General features: G+C 46.1%; 1 protein-coding gene across 1 annotated transcript in view; it reads left to right on the top strand.

Moving 5' to 3' along the window:
• The window catches only part of VPS35L (VPS35 endosomal protein sorting factor like), a 119,273-nt gene that overhangs the window by 5,283 nt on the left and 90,370 nt on the right, over positions 1-23,620 (top strand). Inside the window, exons 2-7 of the mRNA XM_075564573.1 lie at positions 5,317-5,416; positions 8,785-8,952; positions 10,293-10,415; positions 12,323-12,347; positions 16,582-16,658; positions 17,608-17,736. Coding sequence (XP_075420688.1) covers positions 5,317-5,416; positions 8,785-8,952; positions 10,293-10,415; positions 12,323-12,347; positions 16,582-16,658; positions 17,608-17,736 — 622 coding nt within the window. The remainder of the gene's footprint in view (positions 1-5,316; positions 5,417-8,784; positions 8,953-10,292; positions 10,416-12,322; positions 12,348-16,581; positions 16,659-17,607; positions 17,737-23,620) is intronic.

The raw sequence follows: 23,620 nt of genomic DNA on the forward strand, positions 1-23,620 counted from the left end.
AATTTATAGGTTATCAAAGGTTCATTAGGGAGTGGGGAACTGGGAGGGAGGGAGAAAATGAGTTGATACCAAGGGCTCAAGTAGAAAGCAAATGTTTTGAGAATGATGGCAACAAATGTACAAATATGCTTGACACTATGTATGGATTGTGATAAGAGTTGTAACGAGTCCCCAACAAAATGATTTTTAAAAGAAAAGAAAAAAAAGGTCATGGAATAATTGCATCTTTTAATTAAAAACTGTTACCAACTTTTGAAACCTTCTCATATTATTCAACTCTTTTTATCCCATGGGATTTTAATTTTTTCTTGTAATCAAGAATTGGTTGGTTGTCTGTGTAAAGGGGTCATATGGATTACATTATTTATGATCCTTTTAGGCTTGAGATCCTGACTTTGTATATAAATATATTTTTTAAAAAGCTAAGGGTCTGAGTTCAGAATTTTAAAAACGTTATTATAGGTGATTTTAATTGCAAAATTAAGATGGTTTGCATTTTGTATATGTGACAAAGTGGTATTAAGCAATGTACTCTAGTAGATAGTTTTTAAAAGTGGAGAATGGAATATGGCATTTTCGATTCATTGAAAGATAAATCCGTCTGGAAAGGGATGGTAAGCTCTGCGTTTGTGCAGGCGTGGGTTTCTGGCTGACAGAGATGTTGAATAAAACTGGGTGGCGTGCACCACTGGGGTGGGGTGCTAGTGGAACATGGAGATGGGAGTGAAGTCATGAAGCTGTGGGGGCGGCTGATGCCATAGATGGAGCAAGGGACTTGGAGGCTGCTGAAGTGAGTTGGCCAAAATACTTGAGATGAAATCTTGCTCTTTCACTTTTAAGGAGTACTCTGGCTGCACTTTCCCCTAGACAGCTTTGCTTATATGATAGTTATCGTACTTTGAATCTCAACACTTTAATTTAAATGCAATTTTTCTTCCATCTTCCTTATTCATTGTCCAACTTTCACAGGCATATATAAAAAATGCCATGGCTTAAACAGGTCTTGTGCAGCAGGTTTGCCCCATCCTAGCATGGGAGCGAGTTTAGTTCCAGAGCTGAGTGGTGACGAGACTTGTAGTCTTGGGAGTCCCCATCAGTCTCCAGCCAACCAATAAGCCTGGTCTCTTTTATGATTTTGAATTTTATTCCACATTTTCCTCCCACCCTATCGAATATCATTTTCAGAGCAGTTGGTAGTAATAGTCAGGTGTCATCTAGTTCATCTGTGTCAGGGTTGTGGAGACTTGGGTTGAAGTGGTCCATTAGTCTATTGGGTTAGTTGTTACTGTGGCCTTCATCTGTCATCACTTCTTTTCTCTGAACAGACCCGTAGTTGCATCTCAATAGTTGCTTAGATAGCTAGCTTTTAAGAACCTCATTGCTGCTACTCACCAACGTAGACAGTAGACATCATCGTTATGAGTTGTATTATGTCACTTGACCTGAGTGTTTCTGTTTAGTAATATTTTGCTGAGGGTTTTTGTACTGATATTCGTAGGGAGTATTAGCCTGTAGTGGTTTATCTTGTTTGTGGCCTGGGCTATTTTTGCTAAATAGAATGAATTAAAGAATATTCTCTAACTTTTGGTAGAGTATAAACAAGTTTGGTTTCGAATTTCCTCTAATTGTTTGGTAGATTTCCCCAGTGAAGTCATCTGGTTCAGAGTTGTTACTGTTAGCACTTTTGATCACTGATTTAATCTCGGCGTTTGTTAGGAGTCTGTTCAGACATTCTCCTCTCCTCGTATGTCAGTTTGGGAGGTGGCCCTTGTTAAAGTAATCCAGCCTCTAACAATCGCAGGGTCTGTAGGCGCCACTTATGGCGATAGTATATAAAGATCATAGTAAAGTCATAGAAGATAGGAGAGAAGGTAAAATAAATAAGTCAGGCACATTTTATGGTAGCTTGCTCACCTCTGGGATGGCCATGATCTCAGCAGCGAGGTCCGTGCAGAGAGAGGGAGGAAGAGAGAGTATATTTCTAACCAAGGCTTATATATCCTCAAGCGGCATGCAAGCCCCCCTGATTACAGGTAGCCACATACGTAACAGGAAGGGGTTGTATCATAGGCAATACAAGCAATGTGAGGGGGACGATCTAGGGGTGTACATGCAGTACGAAGGGGAGGGACTAGGGGTACACATGTGCCAGGATTTGTGGATCCTTAAAAGCTTTCTAAGCAGCTGTCTAAGATGCAGCTGTTGGTCTGTTCAGAGAAAAGAAGAGTGATGACAGATGAAGGACATGGTAACAACTAATCCGATGGACCAGGGTGTCCAACTGGTGACCCACGGGTCACATGCGGCCCCTGAGGCAATTTTTTGTGGCCCATGATGCTTTGAAATAAAGTGAAAATAGAAAAAAACTTAGGAAAAAAATAGTGCTTAGGGGAGATTGAAGCAATACCATACACACAATTCCCTTGTTATATTTTATTTAAGAGCATTGTGGGCCACAGAAAATTACCTTGGGGGCCACATGTGACCCATGGGCTGCCAGTGTGACGCCCCTACGATAGACTAATGGACCACTTAAACCCAAGTCTCCACAACCCTGAAACCAGATGAACTAGATGATGCCTGACAATAACTGCCAATTGCTCTGAAAATAATATTAGATAGAGTGGGAGAAAAATGTGGAATAAAATTCAAAATCATAAAATCAAGGTTAGATGGCCGCCTAACCTTGGTCTTCCTTGAGTTGGCTTGACCTTGTTTCTGACTTCTCCTTCAAGGAAACAATCCACCATCCTTTTCAGTAGGGAGTGTGCCCCACCTAAGTGGGACAGACAATAGTGTCTGATTGCTCTAGTTAAGGGCTCCTCAGGGCCACATGTGGCCCACCGGATGTTTTTGCCCCGTTTTGCTTTTTTACTTCAGAATAAGACGTGCAGTGTGCATAGGAATTTGTTCATAGTTTTTTTTTTTTAAACTATAGTCTGGCCTTCCAACGGTCTGAGGGACAGTGAACTGGCCTCATGTTTAAAAAGTTTGAGGACTCCTGCTCTAGATGTTCTGGATACCTCTATACAGCTGAATACCTGCCATGTGCTAGCAAGCAGCAAACAACCTAGGGGAAAACCTTTCTGTTTCCCACAGCACCTTCTGATTTGTCCATGTCATCCAGATTATTAGTTGTCATATCGTTTGCTTATCATCTGTTTGAATTCTTTTGGGTCAGTTATAATGTCTCTTTTCGTTTATTATGTTTATTTGGTCCCACCCCCAGCCTTTTTTTCTTGTCTAGTGAAACATTTGTCACTTTTTGAAAAACTTATTTTTGGCATTATTGATGTTCTCTATTGTTTAACTGTTTTTCATTAACTATGCTTTGAGCTTTGCTGTTTCTTCTTTTGGTAGGTTTATTCTTTGCTCCTTCTAGTTCCTGAAGTCTTAAAGTTAGGCTTTTGATTTGAGAGCCTTCTTTTTCATTTAAGTATTTGTTGCTATATATTTCTCCCTGAGCAGTGCCTTCACAGTATCCTATAAGTTTTGGTATTTTGGAGGGAGGGGAAAAATGAGGAGCTGATGCCAGGGGCTTAGATGGGGAGCAAATGTTTTGAGAATGATGAGGGCAAAGAATGTACAAATGTGATTTACACAATTGATGTTTGTGTGGATTGTGATAAGGGTTGTATGAGCCCCTAATTAAACGATTAAAAAAAAGTTTTGAATTTTGTGTTTTCATTTCCATTCAAACATATGGAATGTATGGTATCTCTTGGTTTCTTCCTTGACCCTTTGGTAGCTTAATAGCCTGTTTTTTTGTTTTTAAGTATTTTTGTACTTTCCCCCTTCCTGTTATTAATTTCTAGTTTCACTCTGTTGTGGTCAAAGAAGATATCTGATTGCTAGCTCTTATGCTTGTCCATGCAGTTCTCTTCAGTGAGGATCTTTCTTTCTTACATGTGTCCTGGAATTGCTTTCCAATGTCTTTGCCCTTCCATCTCAGAGCTCCTAGTGTGTGTGTGTGTGTGTGTGTGTGTGTGTGTGTGTGTGTGTGTGTGTGTTGGAAAGAAAGAAGGCAAAGGCAGAAAATAGTTTTGAAGGTTTATTTCAGAGCTCCCGGGCGAGGGTCACGGGTCCCCAGCTGGGGCCAGAGAAGTCGTCCTGCCCGGGAGGGAGGGGAAAGCAGAGAAAGGGATGGAAGCATCCTGAGCACCCGGCCAGGGTCACGGGTCCCCAGCTGGGGGGCCGCAAAGTCCCGCTGCCTGGGACGGAGGGGAAGGGTTTTATAGTACTGGTCTGAGGTAAAGGCAATTGAGAAATTTTCCACTGCCATCTGGCTGTTTGGCAAGGTGGGCAGTTAGTAACACCGTAACAATGTAGTAACGCTTATCTGGAGCTGCCATTCGCCTGCCTTTGGGCTTTACAGGCCATCTTCAGGAGTTATGGGCACTATTGCGCACTGTTGTCAGGGCCGTTGCTCCCCTTGCCTGCCTCACCAGTCCCTGTGTCTGCCTGACACCAGCAGTGTTTTCTGTCAGGCTGTCGTGGGGGATGAGAACTCTCTGTCTGAGCTTCTAGTTGTCTGGAAATGTTTTAATTTTACTCTCATTCTTGAGGGAAAGCTTAGTTAGGTACAATTATCTTTGTTGACTTTTTTTTACCAGCTACTTCTCCCCTGTACCCCGAAGTTTAATTGGCATACAATTCACCCATGACGAAGAGCTGTACAATCCTCACAATCAGGTTGAGAACATTTGTTTCATTCTTGCACTCATTATTAATAGCTCTCTATCCCTAGCTGCCCTCCTCCCCAAACCAAGTCTTCCTGTCATGCCCCCAAGAAACCATTAATCCAATTACTGTCTCTATAGATTTACCTATCCTGGATTTCACATACAGAAAAACATTGAAAACAAGCAAGCAAGGCAACAAGAAACCGAACAAGAATAACAAAAGAAAACAGCCAAAAACCGCAATCAAAAAGCAGACAAAACAAAAAACTAGACCAAACATAAATGGCTCGCTCATCAGGGAGATGAGATGATAGGGTGCTAAATGTTCACCTGACTGCATCTGTCTGTCTGTCTAACTTCTTGAGGAACTGCCAAGCTGTTCTTCACAGTACTGTGCCATCCTCTCAGACGCCTTTAAGGAAGCGTTCCATTTTCTTCTCATCCCTGCCAGAATTTATTTTCTCTTATTTTGATGATAGCAGATTTTCATGAGATGTTAGTGAGCAGACCGTCTTGGTCTTGGGGAAATCTTGTTCTGGTAGCAGCCACCCTTTGAAACAGGATGGTCCAACAAGGACAATTTCTTATTTCACAAGCTCCTTCTAGCTCATTGGGTTCTTCTTGTGCTTTCCAGGCATTCCAGGAATCGGAACTACAAAGCTGAATTCGCATCATGCCGATTGGAGGCGGTGCCACTGGATTTTGGGGACTATCACCCACTGAAACCCATAACTGTAAGTTTTGTTAAGAAGCTCACTAAATGATATTCTCGTCCCCTAAAAATCAGACTATAGGCTTAGGCCTTTTCTGTTTTACTGTATATGAATAGTTTGCATATTTGAATCAATCGATTATTCATGCTCCTTCTACTTTTTATGTTATTGGCCTCACCCACAATCCTCCTTACTTCCCCTTTCGTCATTTCAGTGAGGAGGCCATCATGAATATGGGGCAGTTTTGGTTTTTGCCTGAGTATTTAAGGAAAATGTACCTTGCATTAGCATTTGCCTACACAGAACATTTAACCCCCAAACCCACTGCCATCGAGTCAATTTTGACTTACAGTGATTCTGTCTAGGATTTTTAAAAATATAAATCATTTTATTGGGGCTCATACAACTCTTATCACCATACATAAATACATATATACATCAATTGTGTAAAGCACATTGTACATTCATTCCTATCTAGGGTTTCTGTGGTTGTAAATCTTCATGGGAGCAGATAGCCTCATTTGTTTCCCACAGAGTGGCTGGTGGGTTTGAACTACTAACCTTGAGGTTAGCAGTCCAGTTGGACAGATGGTGTTTTATAAACCTTGAACAAACTGGTGTAAGTGGGAGAACGGAGATCAGAGTAGAAGACTGGTTAGCAGTTAAATGCGTTCCCAATAGGACCACAAGGGCTCTTTAGAAGATTTGAGGTCTTTCTTCTGAACAGGGAGAGACTAATTATTGCACCTTGTATGGCTGCTCATGAGCTTTTAAAGCTCCAATTGGTGTTCACCAAATTACCATGTAGAACATTGTCTTTGTGAACTGTGTTATGCCAGTTGACCTTGGTGTCCCCTGAGAGCACTAAGACTCTTCTTTCTCTATTGAATGGACTCGGCACCCTTGTCAAAAGTCATTTGGCCGTTGACGTATGGATTCTCTATTCTATCAGGCTGTGTTCATTGCTATACCAGTGCCAGGCTGTTTTGATGACTGTAGCTGTATAACATGTTTTAAAATCAGGAAATTTGAGTCTACCTGCTCTGTTCTTCTCTTCAGCATCGATGTAGCTATTCAGGACTTACTGCTTTCCATATAAAGTTTAGGATTGCTTTTTCCATTTCTGTTGGAATTTGACTGGGATTGGGTCAAGTATACATTGGGGATTTGGGTAGTTTCGGCATTTTAATAGCACTGAATCTTCCAATCAGTAAAAATGGAACTTTTTTTCCCACTTAAGTCTTCTTTGATCTCTTTCTTCAGTATATTATAGTTTCCTTCTATACATTTTTCACCTCCCTGCTTAGATTTTTTCCTCTAGTATATTTATTCTTCTATGTGCCATTGTAAATGGACTGGTTTCTCAAATTTCCCTTTCAGATTCTTCATTGCTGAAAACCAAACTGAGTCTTGTTTATTGATCTGGTCCCTGCAACTCTGCTGAATGTCCAAAACTAGCTCTGGAAATTTATAGGGTTTTCAATGGCATATTTGTTTGTTTGCTTGTTTTCAGAAGTAGAGGGCCCTTATAACTGGGGGCTGCACTAGGAGTGCATTACCACAAATTGAACCTGCCTCTCCCTGTGAAGGCAAGAATTCTGCCACTGAAAACTCCACCCACCCTATGACAAGAGACACGAGTGGGTCCTCTCGGCTCGGCTAGCACTCATTTTTAGCAACGGATGGAAACAGTGTGCTCATCATATGGCGTGGAGATGGGATTGACCATAGATACCAGTCACATAGAGGATATAGCATTTGTTAGTGGCAGAGGGCGTGAGACTGCACGGTGATGATCATGTGCAGCCTGAGAACAAACAGAAGGCCAAGGTTGGAGTTCCCAGCCCCGCTCTAGTCACTCAGGGCTCCCGTAGTTGTGTGTGACCTCACCAGTCGATTGGCTCCTATTCTCAGGAACTCACTTCCCATGTCATTAACAGAATAGCAGCAGCAGCAGCCCCAAACGTCTCTCCTGCTAGCTTAGCAACTCCCAACAGCTGGAGATTGTTCCCTAGCCATCTTTCTCATGTCAACTTATGTGTACCTTCCTGAGACAGCTTGGTGAACAGGGCACAGACTCTGGTGGTTGGTTTAAGTCTAATGCCTCTCTGGCAACTAGGAATAGAGGCCACTCCCACCAGGCCCGCAGTAGTTGAGAGTGGAGGAGAAAACGTGGAGTGTCGAAGCTGGGAGGTGGTGGAATGGATGGAAGGGAGGGAAAGAAAAACAAATGTGCACCAGTGAATGGTGAGTGCTCCTTTCTCTCGCCTCCTTTCTGCTGCTTCCTCCATCTCCACCCCTGCCCCCGCCCCTCACCAATCGCTCTCTGCAGATTGCTTTTCTCTGTTTCCTTGTGGCGAATCCAAAGTGTCCCTCAGTATCAGCCTCTGGCCCCTGAGTTTTCACGGTGTCGGTAAGTGCTGTGGAGTGGGCTCTGGCCCCTAGGGACCTTGTATACAACAGGACCACACCCTGCCCTGTCCTGCCCCATCCCTCCACTTACTGTCATTGCTGCAGCCACCTCGTCATTCTCTCTCCTCAAGGGTCTTCCTCCCCTAAGTGTGATGTCCTTTTCCAGGGACTGATCTTTCCTGATAACATGCTTAAAGGGTGGTGAGAAATCTCTCCATCCTGGCTTCTAAGGAGCATTCTGCCTGTACTTCCTCCAAGACAGGCTGGGTTGTTTTCGAAGCTTCTTCAGTTCATGGATTTTTGATCCTAAATTCCCAGATTGGCTTTTCTCAACTCAGAGTTTCCCTTTTCATGCAGTCATTTGAAGTTTTGGGGAGGGGTGAGAGCCATTGGTACAAGCAAGTTCTCCTCACCCCAAAACACATACTAATACGCACATGAGGAGGCAGTGGTGGGCAGAGTGGCGCAGTCCCGTGCTGTGGAGCAGAGAAGTCGTGCTGAGCCACTGAGGCTGTCTTGGGAGACTGTCAGGATCCTGTGTTCTCTGGTCCCTTGGCTGATTACCCTGCCAGATCCTGGCTCCCAAAGGAATCACCGGATCCACTTGCTAAACTGCAAATCCTGGTGCAGTCAGGCTAGGGCGGAGCCTGAGCACCTGTAGTTGCGCTCTGCTCCCAGGTGATGCCGAGGCTGCTCTAACCAACTGTTAGGAGCAAGGCCGCACAGGCAGGCAGATATTTCACCTGAATCAGAAGGGCCCCATCGCTGCCCTCTTAGCCCTAACTCTTTACCTTCCTGTCCTTGACAGCTGTGATTCCAAGTCATGGTCGCTTTGTCACAAGAACAAGCCTCCCAGAGACTGATAAGAACGACCCGACTGCAAACGATTGGTCTTTGTAAGCAGCACCGGGAGGAACGGACTCATCCGCATGGTGCCTTGTGGACTTCGCTTTCACCCTCTTCCTTTCTCCCCACAGGTCACAGAGTCCAAGACAAAGAAAGTGAGCCGGAAAGGAAGCACATCCTCCACCTCCTCCTCCTCCTCCAGCTCCATGGTGGACCCTCTGAGCAGTGTCCTGGATGGCACCGACCCCCTCTCCATGTTCGCAGCCACTGCCGACCCCGCAGCCACAGCTACTGCTATGGTAAGGCACCCCGAGTAACCCAAGTCATCCTTCTGGGTGGGCAGTTCGAAGGGGGCTGGGCAGGGCAGTGATGGGCGTTTTTCTTTTGCAATTGCACCGGGAATGCATGGGTGTGTTCTGATTGTAACACTTCATAGTCCCAGACACCAGTGTGGCTGCAGTGAGAGGCTGGGGCAGGTTTTGGAAGTCCCTCCGTGCCTCTCCCTTTTCTTTTCCTTCCCGTCCTTCGAGATTTTTGAAATGTGTTCTTTATTGTCATTTAAAAAAATTCTTTATGCAGTTACACAAGTAGCTCCCAAATTCTTGATGTCACTAATCAAATGCTATAGAATAGAGATAGACATCTGTCTGTTGGTCATTCCCTGTTCTGCTCACCTCCACCTTGGGAGTTCATCAGTGTTGTCGGTGTATTTTCATAGATAGCTACGGTGGGAGCATCTTAGTATTTACATACATAGTAAGCCTGTGGTGTCAAGTCAATTCCAGCTGACAGAGGGCCTGTAGGACAGCATAGAACAGCCCCATAGGTTTCCACGTTAGTGAATTTTTACATCAACAGAGGCGCACCAGCCCAGTTCCACTCAAGCCCACAGGTTCCGGGCAAGCTAGGGCCCTCTTCAGACGCACATAGCTGCAGGCCCAGTGACAACGAAAGCTGAAGCAGGAAGCAGGGAGGTCATAGGCAGGTGAGTGCAGAGTCATGTGGAAGCATAGTAGGGTGCCGGCAGCTCCCAGGGTCAGGTGGCCCTCCTGGGGCCGCTGCTGGAGGCAGAAGCAGAGTCCCAGTGAAGGCCCAGTGAGGAGGCAGGCCAAGTGGCAAAGAGGAGGAAGAATTTCTGTTTGATCTTGCTCCTTTTTCCAAAAGGCCACACCCCCAAGGAGGTGTCATCAAGCTGCCGCTTGATAGGCATGTTGAACTCCACCCCTAGCCAGGTTGACCTAATATTTAACTACCACCACCATAGAACTCTGGCATCCTGGTAGTGGAAACATGGTCCTTCCCTTGATCCTTAAAGAATTGGGAGTTTCTTCTGATAGTGCCTAATTAGGCCATTTGTGATGCAGTGGCCTGCAGTGTTTTATCACAGAAACCTTTGCTGATGTTGTTAGTTGTTCTCAATTCTGTGCCAACTCATGATGACGGTGCCTGTGCAGAGTGGAAATGCAGAAGCTGTGAGCTTTGGGCAGCAGATCACCTGGGAGGTGCCTCTGGGTGGGTTCCGACAGTCAAACAGGTAGCTCGATTGTACTTCCGAGCGACGAGACTATTTGCCTGCTCCTTGTCTTGTGTTTTCAAAATAAAGTCATGTTGCTGCTGAAGAGATTATCTTGCTCCTTAGGACAACTCCAGAAAGAAACGTGATCGAGATGATAACTCCATCGTGGGGCCAGACTTTGAGCCGTGGGCCAGCAAGCGGGGAGAGATCCTTAGCCGGTACACCACGACGGAAACGCTCTCTATCGTGAGTCCCAGCCCGTTCCTTCCAGGTCTGTACCAGATGCAGTGGCTCTGCCTCCTCGCTTAGTGCTCTGTCTCCTGGGCGCTCTGTAAGCTGCACTTTTTACGCCACCGTGAGTTGGTGAGAAAAATACTCTTATTTATTTTGTTGTTGAGACTGTACATGACAGAGCAGACACGAGTGGAGCAGTTTCTCCATGTACCATTTAAGGACATTGATTACAACTCTCTTCCAGCTGTGCAGCCGTTCTCGCCCTCCTTTGTGCAGTTGCACCTCTGTCTTCAACCTTCACAGCCCCTGAAGGGTCCCGCCTCCTCCTTGGAGTTGTGATTGCCCCTTTGATCCCCCACAGACAGTTCTGAAAAGAGCAAAATGCTCAAGGCAGCCATTTTTTACTAGTTAAGCTAAACGACTGTCCGCTTGTAAGATGATTTCAGCCCATAGTTTTGTTTTCCGGTTGAAAGGTTATCTTAGGGCTGTAGTTTTGGGGGTTCCTTCTTCATGGCCCCAGAAAGTCTAAAGTCCGTGAGAAGTAGAAATCCCGTTCTAGAGTTCCCCTCTAGTGATCAGGATTCTTCTATGGAATCTTGGCTCAATCTGTTCAGTAGACGGTAGCTGGGTCTGGTCCCATGGCTCATTCATAGATGCAGTTAGCTACACACATCCTCCAATTTCCATCCTTCCTTTTTCCTCTCACGTTCCAGGGGAAGAGAGTGCAATTGTGAGTTGGATGGGCATGCACAAGCTTCCAGGACCCCAGGCACCATGTATCCAACTTGAGGGGTAGAATGGGCACTGAACACCCTAGTAGGCCAATTAAGTAGGATGTCCTATGAAACCATGACCCTAAATCTCCAATTCAGGTATCTGATTATGCGTAAATAGCTGCAGCAGTTTCTCTCTCGCTCGCTCCTCTCTCTCTTTTAATCATTGTTGTGAATATATCTGTCACACAACTGTGCCACTTCAGCCTTTTATAGGCAGTTTGCTTTAGGCAGTATTGCCATCTCAAAAAATTAAGCCTTCAAGTACGTGATCATTGTACATCTTTTTATGGAGAGCAATGGAAATAATCGGCTATGCAACCCTACCTTTAATTCATGTAATTCCCCATCACCGTTAACCCCCTTGCCCCTCTCCCACCCTTCCCTGGGAACCTCACATCAGTTTCTACATGTGCAGTTCAGTGACATCGATTGCATCCTTTGAGTTGTATAACCAGTCTCACAGTGCTTTTCTGAGTTAGCCCTCCTCATTAATAAAGCACTCACTGGCCCTTAAGGTTCTTAGGGAAACTTTCAAGTTGCTGTTGTCACTTGGGTTCCCCAGAGCTACAACTTAAAAAGAGCATAATGCCCAAGGCATTTATTACCCCTCACCCCCCACCCTCCACAAACCTCTTTCCCCTGAATACTCAGAGCTAATGTGGAGCAGTGATTCTCAACTGGGAGTGATTTTGTCCCCCAGGGGACATTTGGCAATGTTTTGCTGTCGCCACTGAGGAGGCGGGTGGTATGACTGGCAACTAGTGGGTGAAGGCCAGGGATGTTGCCAAACACCCTACCATGCGCAGGACAGTCCCCAAGCACATCCTTACTCAGCCTGATGCACCATCAGTGCCGAGGTTGGGAAACCCTGTTCCAGAGTAGGTTAAACGTTGATATCATGCGACTCTACTGTCATAGCTAATGCTGGTTCTCTTGGGGAAACCTGCATGGAGTAGAAATTTGAATCTCCAGTTGGTTTGTGCCCCATGTTTTTCTACTTTGAGTATGTCATTCCATCTCTCATTTGCATAAGAAACATGGCGTTGTTGGAAAATGATGGATCATCTTGCCCTAGCACTAGTGTTTTATGAATTTTTTAATCATAAAACCTAATTTTACAATGTTAATATCCTGTCTTTGCAGAATCTGTTTATGGGATCTGAAAAAGGTAAGTTGGTTTTTATGTTCTTTTGATAGAAGAATTCCTCTATTGCCTTTAATAGAATTTTGCAAGGGAAGAATAAGTTTGTGTCACAAGTGCGATGGATTGCTTTTATGTGGCCCTTCTCACCATGGTCTTGTAATTCTTAACAAATGATTCGGTAGAATTGTGCAAATAAGGTGCTGTGCTACACCAAGAGGATTGGACAGCTTGCTGATAATGCAAAGAAGGTACCTTGTAAGCCAGGACCATGGAAAGAAGGTGTATGGAACTGTAAAAAATGGGAAAGGGCAGTTTTTCCATGCCACTAAGTTTACAACACGCCATTTCAGAGATGGAGTAGAGCATGTCCCTTGGATCCAGGGTTTCTGCACTGAGAACCTCCTAGACCCAGGAGACAGAGGGTTGTATCATTGGACACAGTACAAGATAACAAAAAACCCTGGCAGAAAAAGGACAGTAGAAGCAGGAGTTAACATGAGATGGTGAGGTGGGCTTCCTCACCTACAAAGGGGTCACAGTGAAAGAGAATACACATCTATAGTTCTGTCACATCAAACAGTGCTGTATAATTGCTACCATAATCAGTTTCAAAACATTCTCTTTCTTCTTGAACTCGTCAGTATCATCTCCCCGTCACCCCCACCCTCCCCCACTGGACCCCCCTCGGAGCCCATATTCTACGTGCTCTCTCTATAGGTTCATCAATCCTTGGGCTCTTATACTGAAAAACAGAAGAACATATAAAAAAATTCAAGAGGGCTACCCCCAACGACAAATCACATCAGAGCTAAACCCCAATATGAAACCAAAACAACCAGAAAATGTTGAAAATCTCATCAGGCCCAATGTGAATGGGGGGATCAACTGACAAGGTTTTTAACCCTTCGAGTCAGGTTTATCATTTATCTCCTGTAGTCATCTCTCCAAGGTACTCTGTTTTGTAACAGAGTTTGTGCCCATCCCTCCCTCGTGGACAGAGGGAAATCTCTGGAGGCTTCTTTCCTGTGTAGATCTCACAAATGTCTCTTCGACTCCCACTGTCATCCAGAGCCTTCTGCAAACTGATTATCAAAATTTAGGCTCGGGTACTAATCCCGCCTTCATCTTTGGATTATTTGATTTATAATCCTTCGATCACGGATATTGGTGTGCTTCTTCCATGTGGACTTAGTTGCCTGCCTGAGGGTCACATGCTCTGCCTCAGGAGCCACTGGTTTCAATTTTCTGCCCGCACTGATGGCTGTGCAGTAGGGTCACCCTGTGAACTTGTATGTAAATTGAGGCCACTGGACCCTACTTGTTGAACGGATTTGGAATGACTGGATCCAAGAATTCCCTTCTGGAAGCCCCCGGGGATTCTGATGCCAGCTGCTGACTCAGCAGGTTGCAGCCACACGTTTGAAATCAAAGCAGTGGAAGTAACCTTATTATGTGCCTAACTTTGAGGGACCCCATTCCATAAAAATGTACCCCAAAGTTTGGAAAGGTCAGAAAGACTGCTGGTACCCAGTGTTGCTAAGAATGTAAAGGTGTGAGACATTTCACGTGTCCTCTAGTTTGGAAAACAGTTTAAATTGAAGAGAGGGACCAACTCTTGGCCCTAGCAATTTTACTTTTAGGATAAACCGGGGGACTTCCAAACACGTGTGGGAAAGACTTTTATTATCTTTTTGTTCCATTTTCCTGACAACTTTTTGAAGCCCCCTCGTATTCTGGGTCAGGCGTTGACTAGCTCTGTGCAGTCTAGACTGCTGCTGCTGAGGGTGATGAGAACCCCGCCGTGCTTGCTTGTTCACATGTGCTCATGGCTGCTTGGGCGCTCCAGCGCCAGCGCCAGCGCGGGCTACAGAGTAGGCATCTCTGACCCCTGCAGGAGAGTTTGCCCGCCCTGCCCTAGGTCGGTAATCCTTAAAGTGGGGTCCCGAAGGCCGCAGTGCTGATATGGCCTGGGAATTTTTTGTAAGCACTGGACCAGAAGCCCCACCGCAGACACGCAGAAGCAGTCAGTACTGCAGCACATCCTAAGGGCTTCGAGAAGTTTCATAAGCCCAGTCCTGGAAACCTCCAGGCTACAGTGTGAACCAAGAGGCCTGAGTGGAAATGTCCACGGCATCTGGTCACAGGAGCCCCAAACCGGCCAAACGGCTGTCGACAGGCCAGTGAAGAAATGCACTGGGCCTATTTCTACAATGGAAAATATGCTGCAGCAGCTATAGAGAGCAATAGCTATGTGAGACAACATGGACCAAATGCATGAACGTTGTGAATGAAAGAAACCGCATAATACATGACTTGGTGGTTTTGTTTCTCAAAATTTGGAAGAACATAAAACAAGATTTGAAAAATGGTTCATTATTTGGAAGCTTCTTTATGTTAGTCGTTGGCAATTATCAGGAATTGGTGGTATAGTGGTTTCATGCTGGGCTGCTAACTACAAGGTCAGCAGTTTGAAACCACCAGAGGCTCTGTGGGCTTTCTACTCCCGTAGAGCATCACAGTCTCAGAAACCCACAGGGGCAGTCTTACACCCACAGGGTAGTTTTACTTTGCCCTACAGGGTCCCTGTGAGTCAGCATCAACTCGATGGCAGGGAGTTTGAGTTACAGTCTTGGAAACACATGAGCAGTTCCACCTTATCCTATGAGGTTGCTACGAATTGGAATTAGTTCCACGGCCAAAACAAAGCAAAGCAAACAGTCTCTGCCATTGAGTCAATTCTGTCGCTGTGGGTGTCTGAGACTGCAGTTTTTTACTGGAGTGAACAGACAAATCTTGGCTCCTAAGAGCAAGTTCTGGCAGGAAAGCAGCTTATTCTGTGTCTTGGCCCTCAAGACGACCTTGTCGTGGCAAAGCGTGCTGTGAAGGAACGCCCATGCCTCGGCCTTGTCTTTTTCCCACAGAACAGCTGGTGGTTTTGAACTGCTCACCTACTGGTTAGCAGGCCGACTTGCAACCCACTACACCTCCAGGGCTCCGGGCAGTGAGTAATTAATTGCCACTTGTTCTCATCAGATCACAGCCACATCTGTGAGCAAAACTGAGTGTGGTAGGGAGAAGCCAGACCTCAGAACTAGAGCAGAAGTCCCATAAGGTTGGGAAGGGCTCTGAAATAGGCACGGGAGGGCAGACTTAGGCACCCTGGTGGGGCAGTGGGTAAGCCCTGGGCTGGTAACTGAGAGGTCAGTGGTGCAAGCCCATCAGGCGCTCTGAGGGAGAAATATGGGGCAGTCTGCTTCCATAGACGTTCCCAGCCTGGGAAATTCTCTGGGATAGTTGGAACCAGCTCAGTGACAGTGAATTTGATATTTGTGATTGGAGGGCAACAGCTGGCTTGACACATGATCTGACCTGTGGCTGGTCCCACCACGTGGTGCCTTTCCCTTCATGCCTACCTGCCAGTCCTGCTGATGGATAGGACAGTGCTGACAGGTGCAGGAAGGAGATGTGCTTGGCCCGGTTGGCTCCAAGAAAGGGCTTTGAAGCTCTAGCCTTTCCACTCTGGGCGGACAGTGAGCTGGTTCTTTTTGTTAGTATAAGAGCAGAGCCACTCACTCTGAGTATCAGTGTGAGAGGGCCTTTTGTTCATGCAAAACAAACAAATGATGGATTTCTGGCATCCTCTCTGGGCCGCCTTTCTCTGCAAACAACTGACCCAGTGAACAGTTCGTACACACGGGATCTGGTGGTTAGCCTGGGTGCTCCAGCTGTTGTCTGGGGAGCATTGGTTACCCTATGGGTCCACTTTGACTCTGACATTCCGTTGGAGAGTTGAAGTACTCCGTGGGCTCTCAGAGGCTGCAGATTCTCTTCACCTTGCTCCCTCAGAGTGCCTGCTGGGCTCGAACCTCCAACCTTGTGGTTAGTAGTAGCCCAACACTTGATGCTGCATGAAGGCACCTGGAACTTGCTTTTAAAATCTAAGGGTGGGAGGGGGTAGCGGGGAGGGAGGGGAAAAAAAAAGAGGGCCTGATGCAGAGGGCTTAAGTGGAGAGCAAATGCTTTGAGAATGATTAGGGCAAAGAATGTACGGATGTGCTTTATACAATTGATGTATGTATATGGGTGGATTGTGATAAGAGTTGTATGAGCCCCTAATAAAATGCTTAAAAAAAATCTAAGGGTTTTTAGTCATGAAACACAGTTTTCTCCCATCTCTGTTCACGTGTGCTGCCCACCCCATTGGGCGTGCTGGTGGCAGAGGTGAGCCTCCTGGGTGATAGGAGTCCCTTCTTTGCAGGCAAAGCCGGGGCCGCCACATCTGCAATGTCAGAGAAGGTCCGGACCAGGCTGGAGGAGCTGGATGACTTTGAGGAGGTGAGCACGTCCCCTGGGGAGCAGGGGTCCAGGGAAAAGCCAGGCCGGCGCTTCTACTACCCCGGGGGCAGCTCTTAGAGATGTTGTCCTTAGCCGTGGGTGCTCCTCCTCGAGCTCCGACTCGACCCAGGAAAGGGGCCAACAGTGCAGCTGGACGGGTGCCCAGGGAGATGGTGTTCCTCTCTGTGGGTCGTCCAGGGACAGTGCCTAATGCCGGGAGCCAGCTGGAGCTGTCTCCCTGGGAAGTATCAAGATCGTACTGACAACACAGCCACTCTGATGCCTGCCTGTGGCCCATACACCGAACCAGGCTCACTGCCGTCTAGGACAGAGTGGAGCTGCCCCTGTGGGTTTCTGAGGCTGTAAATTTTTACAGGAGCAGAAAGCTTCATCTCTCTCCCAAGGAGAAGCTAGTGGGTTTAAACTGCAGACGTTAGGTTAACATTGGAACGCATAACCGCTACGCCTCCACAGCTCCGTATCTCAGTTGATGTGTATGTGAATGCCTGTCTCTTCTCGGCCTCTTCAGCTGTGTGCATGAGACCCAGTGGGCCATTGCTCCCATGTTACCATGAGTACCTGGCATCATGCCCGGTGCACCGGGTAGGCCCCTCATAGATGTCAGATGCGTGAGATAAGGAGGGCTACCCCATTCACAGATGAGAGGCTTGAGGGTCACCGAGGAAAGCAGTTGCCCAGGGTCATGCGGATGGTGTGTGGCTGAACTGGGAGCCAGCTTAGGTCTGACAGGCCCCCAATGCCATACTCTGCTAATCTCGGAATGAAAGGCTGACCTCTGAAGGCCCGGGAGAACGTGAGCCCCGATGGGGTGAGGACCACTGAAGAGACTGGCGCTCTGTCAGCACACTGGACTCTTCACAGAGCAGGCCAGGGCGTCGGACATTTTCCTTTTGTTGCTTCTTCTGTTACTTCCTCTCTCTGCCTGCAGGGATCCCAGAAGGAGTTGTTGAACTTGACCCAACAGGATTACGTGAACCGCATAGAGGAGCTCAACCAGGCATTGAAGGACGCCTGGGCCTCGGACCAGAAAGTGAAAGCTCTGAAAATAGTCATCCAGGTCAGGCCTAATCATTTTTCCTTTTTGGGGGGTAGGGGGTGGGGGTGGGGGAAGAGAAATTTCTTTGTAAAAAAAAATCTATTGAATAATTAGGCTTCCCAGAGGACTTGTCTTCAGGGCCTTACCCTATTTTGGGGGGGAGAAAAAAAATCTGTCCCATTTTCACCTATTCCCTCTGAAAGATCTAATTGTGAATCCTGTGTTTTTATGAGAGGGCTGTGCCCTGCACAACTGCAGAATGCAATGTTCGCTCTCGACCCCGGTGTGCATTACCCCCCTGGGCTGTGCACTGCTGTGGCTCCTGCAGTGGTGCCACCCTGCTGGGCTTAGGGTTTATGTAGGGTCTAACGACAGAACACTTGTAAAGGGATTTCCCTGGCCAGATTGGCTCTGTGTCTTGGAGACGAGTGGCTGTGGGTCCCTGGTTTCTGCCTTTTCAAGGCGATCCTCTGCAGCGTTCTGTGATGAGGGAAGCGAGCTTACAGTGTTAGGTGAGGTGCATTTGTTGAACTGACAAATCTTGGCTCCTAAGAGCAAGTTCTGGCAGGAAAGCAGCTTATTCTGTGTCTTGGCCCTCAAGACGACCTTGTCGTGGCAAAGCGTGCTGTGAAGGAATGCCCGTGCCTCGGCCTTGCAGAGCCACGTGTAGAAAGGATTCCTGCCCCTTCCTTCTGATGGCGGGGGACACGGCGCATACTCTCTCACCTGGTTCCTTGCTCGGAGTGTCTGCGAGTCTTCCCACTGGATTCTTGGAATCTGTTCAGATGACGCTGTGTGTCTCATGAGCGGTTTGGGGGGGTTTCCCAGCAGGCGACCAACTAGCCCGTTCCCTTCCCACTGTTGTTAGTTTACAAAGTAAATATTCCCGAAGAAGGAAGGACCTTTCGTCCCGGGTGCACCCGAGGGGCTCCACTGAGAAAATACCTGAACCAACAAATGCTCCCTCCAAATGTTTTTATTGGCCACCTCTCCCCATAGATGATGGTTGTACAGCACTGCAACTTCTAAGAGGTTCACATCTGGGGGAGATTTGCCTCGTGTCCTCTCAGAGAACATAACCGCAGGAGCGTCCCGTGAGGTCCACATCTGGTTAATAGCCCCGACTCTACTTCCCCGTGAAAGTTTGCCCTGGTTCATTGAACAGTGGCCAAGGGACAGAGTTCAGAGAGATGAGCACAGCCCACCTGACTTGTTTCGCACTAAACGTTTTTGTTTGGGGCAGGGGGGCAGCTTTATTAAGGCATAATTTTACTTACCATAACATCCAGTCACTGTGAGGTATTAAATGTCACTGATTTTTAGGAAACTGACAGGCTTGGGCAATCACCACACAATCTTGTTTTAAGGTGTTTTTTTCATTCCCCTAGAAAAGTCCCTCCAGCCCCTTGGTAGTCTGACCCCGTCCTCACCTTCCGGACCAGATCTGCCTTTTAAAGCCTGCCCTTCCTGTGTGCGTCCTGTGCGTGGAACCATTCGAAACACAGGCTCTTTCACTTGCCCTTCCTCACTTAGCATAACCTTTTGCAGGTGCAGCCAAGTGGCAGTATGTATCAGTGCTTCCTTTATTATGGCTAAATAATAGTCCACTAGCGGGCAGGCTCACGTTTTTCTAAGTTGATGGGCATTTGGGTTGTTTGAACTCTCCGACTGTTAGACGCAATGCTGCTGCAAACATTGGCACACAAGCCTTGTGGGGACGTTGTTTATGTTTGGGATGGGGTGGGGTGGCGAGGTATACATGACCGGACTGGAATCACTGGGGGGTGTGGTAAGCTTGTTCAGATTGTTTCAGAGGCTACCATTTTTAAGGTTGTGCCACCGGCCTCGTAGCCCCGAGTGAGAGATCCAGTTTCTCTCGGCCAGCTTTTCTCCTCTGTCTCTTCCATTGTGTGCATTTTCAAGCATTGTCATTTGAACCATTGGTAAGAGGACAATCTAGTGGCAGTAATTACAGTTGCTAAGCTGTGCAGTGGTCACCGCCATGTATTTTCTGAAAGCTTTTTATCCACCCACTTGCAAACTCAGTCCCTAATGAGCTGTGATACCTCCCCAGCTTCCCCTCCTTCCAGCCTCAGGTAATCACTTTGAGCTCTCCATGTGTTTATCTATTCTAGATATTTCGTGTAAGCGGGGATATCAGGATTGGATTTGCCCCTTTCTTCTGACATCGTTCACTCAGCTAGTGCTCTGAAGGCTCCTCCTGGTCATAACATGTATTAGGACTTCGTTTCTCTTTGTGATGAGTACTCCATTGTATGGATAAGCCATAACTTTGTTTATCCATTCATCTGCGGGTGGACACTCGGTTGTTTCTGCCTTTAGGCTTTGTGAGAAGTGCTGCCACCAATGTTGGTTTTCACAGAGCTAGCGGCTCGAGTCTGCTCTCAAGCCTTGGGGGTCTCCCCGGAGTGAAAGCACAGGGGCAGACGCTAAGGCTCGGCTCATCTGTCTGAGCAACTGCTAAATTGTTTTCCACAGCTAGCCAGGGTTGGGGGCGGTTGCAACCCTCTTCCACTACGAGTGAGGCCGTAAAACCACGGCCACTATGGGAAGCAGTGAGACAGCTCCCTCAAACAACTGGGGACCCGGCAGTTCCTCCAGTCCGCACGCACCGTAAAGGGATAAAGAGCAAAGCAGGGACAGACACATGCATACCCATGCTCAAGGAGAAGATGGAAACGACCTGAATGCCCATCCATGGGAGACTGCCTAAAGGAGCTCTTGTTGTAGACACAATGAAATGCTCTGTATTGCTCAAGAATAATGATGGAACGGAAAATTTCGTGACATGGATGGATTTGGAGGACCTTTTGCCGAGTGAGATATAAGACCATTATTAGAAAAGAAGTCAAGGTAAAGATTTTCACACCAAAAGAAACAGATTTTGGTGGTTATCGGGGTGAGAGAAGATGATAAGTTTGTCAGTTTGTCATACTATGGTGTCTTACATGTTGCTGTGTTATTTACTCCCCTGTCATAACCTTAAGAAACTATCAATCCAGGTATAGATTTACCTATCCTGGATTTCATACCAAGAGAAAAAAACTATTACAAAATAAAATAGAAATGTCAATTGAAAGGAAAGCAGAAGATAATAAAAACTAGAACAAATTTAAAATTAATCAAAAGGGAGAATAAATGATACATTGTTAAATTCTAACCAAACATTAGTCCGCTTTACAATGCACTCTGTCTGATAGCAAGGTGATTCACATCCTGGGTCAGTGGTCAGAGGACATTTACCCTCTTGTCAGAGGACTAATCCATCACAGTGACCAGAGGCTTAATCCCCATGGGGACCTTGCAAATGGAATTTGGGCACTCACTGTCATCCATAGCCTTCTGCAAACCAGGTGCTCAGGATATAAACTCTTAATACCTTTCCCGCCTCAGATCTTGCATTTTATTATTTACTATTCTTGGATAACAACAGGCTGGTGTGTTTCTTCCAGGGGGATTTAGCTGACATTTCACTTAGATAGCTGTTTGCTTTAAGACAAACCCTAGATGCTGTACTTTCTGATAGCCAGGAACCATCTGATTACTTCACAACACTTCGCTGTATCACCTATATCTCTATGAGGGCAAGTATTGAGTAGGGCCATGTCAAAAAAACGAATTCGTCTTAGGTTAAGGCTGTTTAAGTGTGAGCTCAAAACCTATTTCTAACCCCTCAGGACCAATAATGAAAGTAGCAATACCAGGAGGGGAAGGGGAAGCGGGGAGGAGGGGAATCGATCATAATGATCTACATATAAACCCCTCCCAGGGGGATGGACAGCAGAAAAGTGGATGAAGGGAGACATCAGTGTAAGACATGAAAAAATAATAATAATTTACAAATTGCCAAGGGTTAATGAGGGAGAGAGGGTGTGGCAGGAGGGACATGAGCTGATACCAAGGGCTCAACTAGAAATAAAATGTTGTGAAAATGATGAGGGAAACATGTACTAATGTGCTTGGCACAATGTATGGATGTATGGATTGTGATAGGAGCTGTAAAAGTGCCCAATAGAACGATTTTTAAAAAGAAATAAAAATCTATTCCTATATTTATGTTTAATATACACACATACCTCAGAGTGGAATTGCTTCGATAGTGGCAAGCACCTCTTCCAGCTTTACTGGAAAGTGCTGTTATTTTTTAAAGCAACTGTACCAGCCTATACTCCATTCAGCAGTGCGCTAATGTTGGGTGTGAACACTTTTTATTAGAAATTTTCTAATTTAAACCCCCACTATCATCAAGTCGATTCTCACTCATAGTGACCCTATAGGGCAGAGGCACACTACCTCATAGGCTTTCTAGGGCTGTAATCTTTCCGGAAACTCACTGCCACTTCTTTCTCTGGTGAGCTTGAACTATGAACCCTTTGGTTAGCAAACCAATGTTTAATCCATTCCCCCCAATTTAGAGGATAATGAAATGTAATTTTTTTATGGTTTTAATTAGCATTTCCTGTTAACACTATCATTAAAATCACATGCAAGGAAAATTTTGCTGAAGATCATCCAACCATGGCAGCAGATTGACAGAGGACTGACAGAGGTTCCGGCCAGATTCAAAAGAGGACATGGTACAAGGGATATCACTGCTGGTGTCAGATGGATTTTCCTGAAAACAGACTACCAGAAGGATGTTTACGTGTGTTTACTGACTGCATTCAACTGTGTGGCCCCTCACAAACTATGCATAGACTCTCCATTGTGCTCGGGAGGAACTCGTACCGACTCAGGTGGCAGTGTGCCGAGAGAACCAGGGAAAACTGCATGGTTTAAAATCAGGAAACGTGTGCAACATGGTTGTGTCCTCTCACCATACTTTTTCCGTCTGTATTTGGAGCAAATTATAAGAGAAGATGGATTATATGGCAAAGAATATAGGGCATCAGAATTGGAAGAAGGCTCATCAACAACAACATTAGATATGGAGATGACACATGACCTTACTTGCTGAGTGCGAGGATGTGTAATACTTGCAGATGAAGATCAAGGATTGGAGTCTTCGGTGTGGATTACAATGCAAAGTCAAGATGACCAAAGTTTCACATCTGGACCAATAGGTGACATCATGATAAATGGAGATAAGGTTGACATTGTCAAGGATTTGGCCCTGCTTGGATCCACATGTGCTCATGAAAGCAGCGGGCAAGAGATCAAAGAGGAGCTGCATTGAAGAAATCTCTTGCAGAAGACCTCTTGAGAGTTTCAAAGAGCAAGGGTGTTAATTTTGAGGACTAAGGTGTACCTGACCCAAGCCTGGGTATTTTCTTCCTTTAAAATCATTTTATTAGGCTCTTAAAGCTCTTATAACAATCATGCATCCATTGTGTCAAGCACATTTGTATATATGTTGCCATCATCTTTTTCAAAACATTTTCTTTCTAGTTGAACCCTTGGTATCAGCTCCTCATTTTTTTTCCTCCCTCAGCTTCCCACCCTCATGAATTTTTATTAAGGTATAAATAAATTATTATTTCATATCTTATGCCATCCACTGTCACCCTTCACTGTCTCCCTTCAATCATGTTTCTGTTTGTCACCCTGGGTGGGTGGGTGGGGGTATTGTTATACATCAATCGTGAGATCAGTTCCCAACTTTCCCCTTACCTTCATGGTATTGCTACTCCCATTATTGTTCTTGAGGGGTTTATCTGTCCGGGATTCCATGTGTGGAGATCTCTTCTCTGTACTGGTGTACATGCCGGATTTGTAAGGTAGAATTGGGGTCATGACAGTGGTGTGGAGGAAGCATTAAAGAAGTAGAGGAAAGTTGTATGTTTCATCGGTGCTATACTGCACCCTGACTGGCTCGTCCCTTCTTTGTGACCCTTCTGTGAGGGGATGTCCAATTGTTTGCAGATGGGCTTTGGGTCTCCACTCA

The sequence above is a fragment of the Tenrec ecaudatus genome, chromosome 12, assembly GCF_050624435.1.
Source record: "Tenrec ecaudatus isolate mTenEca1 chromosome 12, mTenEca1.hap1, whole genome shotgun sequence".
NCBI lineage: Eukaryota > Metazoa > Chordata > Mammalia > Afrosoricida > Tenrecidae > Tenrec > Tenrec ecaudatus.